Raw genomic sequence first — 3,927 nt, 5'->3', positions numbered from 1 at the left:
CTCTCTCTCTCTCTCTCTCTCTCTCTCTCTCTCTCTCTCTCTCTCTCTCTCTCTCTCTCTCTCTCTTCCGTTTGACGGTGCTCATGAACGAGGGCAAAGCTCGCGTGAGTTATGTGTGACTTGGATGTGTCTCGAGGCTGCTGGACGATCCGCACTTCCGCCGTTTTCGCATGCAAGTGTATGCAATTCGTGTCGTAAATCTCCATCAATACACATGTGTGTTCAATGTGCGCCGTATAAACTCGAACGCATCATTACTGAGATTATGAGCTTGACTGTGCTTGTCTCTCATCTCTGAGTCGCGACGCATTATTACGATTACATGTCGTATCATGCTCAATAAAATCTCATTTTGCGTATGGAAAAAAATAATTCGTAGCTAATCGCCGGAGCAAACATTAATAACGTTTCCTCGGCAGTGAACGCTTGAACCTTGGTTCGAGAAAATCTCTCGACGATCGTCGGCGCGAGATTGTCGTCCGTCCTTCGAACTTCGGAATCCTCGATTCGATGGGAGTGCTCCCATGGGAAAAAAACTATCAAGTTGTGAACTAGCACGTGCATCTCGAAGGTTCGCGAAGAAAGTCCTTGAAAAAGGGAAGGATAAAAAGAAAGTCTGCACTCAATGCCGCAGAATTCTTAACTGTCGACCTTGTTGGCGCTTGTTCTCCATTCTTAAGTCTCATCCTTCGCCGCGCGCTCTTTTTCTGCAATGAATCTTCGTATCTAACTCGAGAATTCTTAGAAGCGTTGATATTCGTGGTCCTTGTCGCCGACTTTACTGTGTCGCCAGGTCAAGTCAACTACGATGCGCTTGCCGTGGGAATCTTTTTTACCACCATAACCCAAAACATTCTTGAAATCACCGCCGTTGCTGTTATCGCTATTATCATGGGTCTTCATACGCTCATAATTGTTATTGTTGCTGCTGCTACTGCTACTAAACCGGTATCCAAAGTTTCTGATCAGCATCAACTCCGGTGAACCTGGCGAATTGTTTGCCAGTGTCGTGGCTGCTGGCACGCCGACTTGCTCGGTGATCAGGTGGTACTTGATTCTTATGCTGTAAATTGGTTGACTGTGGTTGGTTCTTTGAAGGAACGTCCTTGGGACAGCCCCAAGTTAATTCCAAATGCGTAGGAACGAATCCCAGGAGCCCGTCGCCACCGCCATGCCGTCTTCTGTCACGCCGAGACAAGACACACGATTGTCATGCCCAGCGAGAATTCCTAGAAAACAATTATGGGAAATATTTTTTAACACACAATAATAAGAATAATTTTTATCTTTTACTCCAATAATTAAAACTGATAATAATAAACTTGAAAGAAAATGATCGAGAGAAGGGCCTCAAATAAAATTTCTCTTCTCTTTTACGATATTAAAACGGCCGTAAAGTATCGTCAACCTACCAGCTCGCTCCGTCTTCATAGAATCCCAAACATTGCAGTTGAAATCATCGTAGCCTGCCAGCAATAATCTACCGCTCCTGCTGAAAGCTACGCTGGTGATACCGCAAATGATATTGTCGTGACTATACATCGCGAGCTCCTGATCCGCCCTAATGTCGAAAAGTCTGCAGGTCGCGTCGTCTGAGCCCGTCGCGAAAGCATATCCATTCGGGAAGAACTGTGAATAATATATCCAAACCATCAAGTTAATCTTAATGAAATCTTTCTCGAAAACGCATTAATATTACCGTTACGAAAAGTTAATTCTTCATTTTTTTTCTTAACATAATATCTCACCGTGACGGCGTTTATGTCACTCTCATGACCCGGGAAGGTTTGTTTACAGGAGCCTTCACGAATGTCCCATAACTTCGCGCTGGCATCGCACGCACCGGACACGAAGGTGCGTGTATCTGGCGCCAATGACAGAGACATCACATCGCCAGTATGCCCGATAAACGACGTACATTGCTGGCCAGTTTCGATGTCCCATAAAGCACTGAATCAGAACAATTCAGCATTCTAGTTCACGTTATAATTTTCCAAAGTCTTCATCGGGATCAACGACGAAAAGAATTTGAGAATAGACAGAGAAAAAAAATAAAATTTTTACCGTTTTCTATTATGTATATTTTTATTTCGTTTTTGGTTTATTAAATGCAATAGTTCGTAATGTTTATATTTGATAAAATGTATTAAAAATATGATTGTATTCATGATATTTCAATTTTTTATTTTCTTCTAAATTAAAAAATATAAGAGACAAAGAAAAAAGAAATATACAATTTTATCTTTATTTTATGTATTAAATTTTTCATGTATTTTACATATATTTTTTATTTATATATTTAGTTATATATTTTTTATTTTATCTTGCAAAAGTTCAGAAAATAAAGTTTTAAAATATAAAAAACATAGAATTTTAAAAATTTTGTCATAAAAATTTTTGGTCATCATAAATCTCGTAAGTGATACTTACCAAGACATATCACCGGAACTGGTGACGATTTGGTTATCGTCATAAAATCGACAGCAGGACAAGTATCCAGTATGACCTGGAAGTTCTCTGCTCACCCGAACATTCCCTTCCCTAGTTTTAAGACTATAGATGGAACAGATATTGTCCAGCCCGCCGCATGCCACGTAACTTCCCGAAGGCGCGTACGCACAAGTCATTACCCATGATGATCGTAATGGGATCGCGTGAACCTTATTGGTAGTGTAACTATCCCAAACGATCAGTTTGCCATCTTGCGATGCAGAGACTAGATTCCTATGCATAAGAAACAAAATATACGCTGATGAAAACTTAATAAAAAGATAGTTCCTTTATTTTAATCATTTTGCTCATAACCATTATTTTAAAGTATCGTAAAATATGAAATAAAGATATGAAATAAAGTGCTCAGAAATATCAGACGATTTGAGTTCGGACGGTTCGAATCTCAAGTTTAAATATTAAATATTTCGGACTGTACGTATGTTCGAATTATTTGAATCCACTTCAGAGCTGAAAGTTCAAAATTTCAAATTCAAATATCACAAGTCCTCTGGATCATCCTAAATATGTCCAAGATGAGTATTTGTAGGACGATATCAATAAATATAGAAAATTTAATATCCACATTCAATTACATTCAGTTATATATATTGTGACATTATTATACATTGTGTTTCATCTTCTGAATTGTACTTATATGTACTTTCATGTATTAAAACTTAAACGATAAATAAATTCATATTATCTTTAGAATTAAGACTTGCTATTTAAACGAAAATGTGCGTTTACAAATACGTAATTACAATTACAATACGTATTTACAATTACAATACGTATTTAAGTATTTATGTATTTAAACGTATTTACAATTATATTGTGGACTGTTTCGAGGTGTCTATTCAATGTAGATGAATGCGTTTTAAACGTTTTTTTACAAATGTTACATTGCGCTTCATTATTATTACATTTACTAAAATATTCCTACACGCGACTTTTTCTTTTTGACATTTTTATAATGTTATATATTGAAGTCTCGTGAAAAACTGTTTTTTATTTCTAAAGCATACTACATTTGTTTACTGTCTTATACATTATTGATCACTGTTTAAGTTCGAACTGTCCGAAATATTCGAATTAGATGCTCATTTTTTTAAACTTCGAACTATTCGAATATTTAACATATTTGAATCTTTTCAACATGTCCTAATCTATTTGTATCTCTAACATTATAAATCTAAGTATGTAAAAAGTGATTACAATATACATGTATGTGTGATTAGTTTTCCATGTAAAAATGATATTATACTACATGTTTAAATGTGTAAATCTATTTTTGTATATAGTGTTATTTTTGTACGAAAAACTAATCACACACATATGTATACTGTAATCACTTTTTACATTTGGGTTGAATTTGTGTGTGTGTGTGTGTGTGTGTGTGTGTGTGTGTGTGTGTGTGTGTGTGTGTGTGTGTGT

The 3,927-nt window shown here is 36.5% G+C and overlaps 1 protein-coding gene across 1 annotated transcript in view; it reads right to left on the bottom strand.

Moving 5' to 3' along the window:
- Positions 1 to 1,122: 1,122 nt before the first annotated feature.
- The window catches only part of LOC105623873 (guanine nucleotide-binding protein G(I)/G(S)/G(T) subunit beta-1), a 9,453-nt gene continuing 6,648 nt past the window's right edge, over positions 1,123 to 3,927 (bottom strand). Inside the window, exons 2-6 of the mRNA XM_012205246.1 lie at positions 2,995 to 3,011; positions 2,431 to 2,724; positions 1,749 to 1,950; positions 1,413 to 1,629; positions 1,123 to 1,229 (exon numbers count right to left, since the gene is read on the bottom strand). Coding sequence (XP_012060636.1) covers positions 1,123 to 1,229; positions 1,413 to 1,629; positions 1,749 to 1,950; positions 2,431 to 2,724; positions 2,995 to 3,011 — 837 coding nt within the window. The remainder of the gene's footprint in view (positions 1,230 to 1,412; positions 1,630 to 1,748; positions 1,951 to 2,430; positions 2,725 to 2,994; positions 3,012 to 3,927) is intronic.

Source organism: Atta cephalotes (assembly GCF_000143395.1).
Source record: "Atta cephalotes unplaced genomic scaffold scaffold00066, whole genome shotgun sequence".
In the NCBI taxonomy this organism is placed as follows: Eukaryota; Metazoa; Arthropoda; class Insecta; order Hymenoptera; family Formicidae; genus Atta; species Atta cephalotes.
This window is presented reverse-complemented; position numbering and strand designations above follow the sequence as displayed.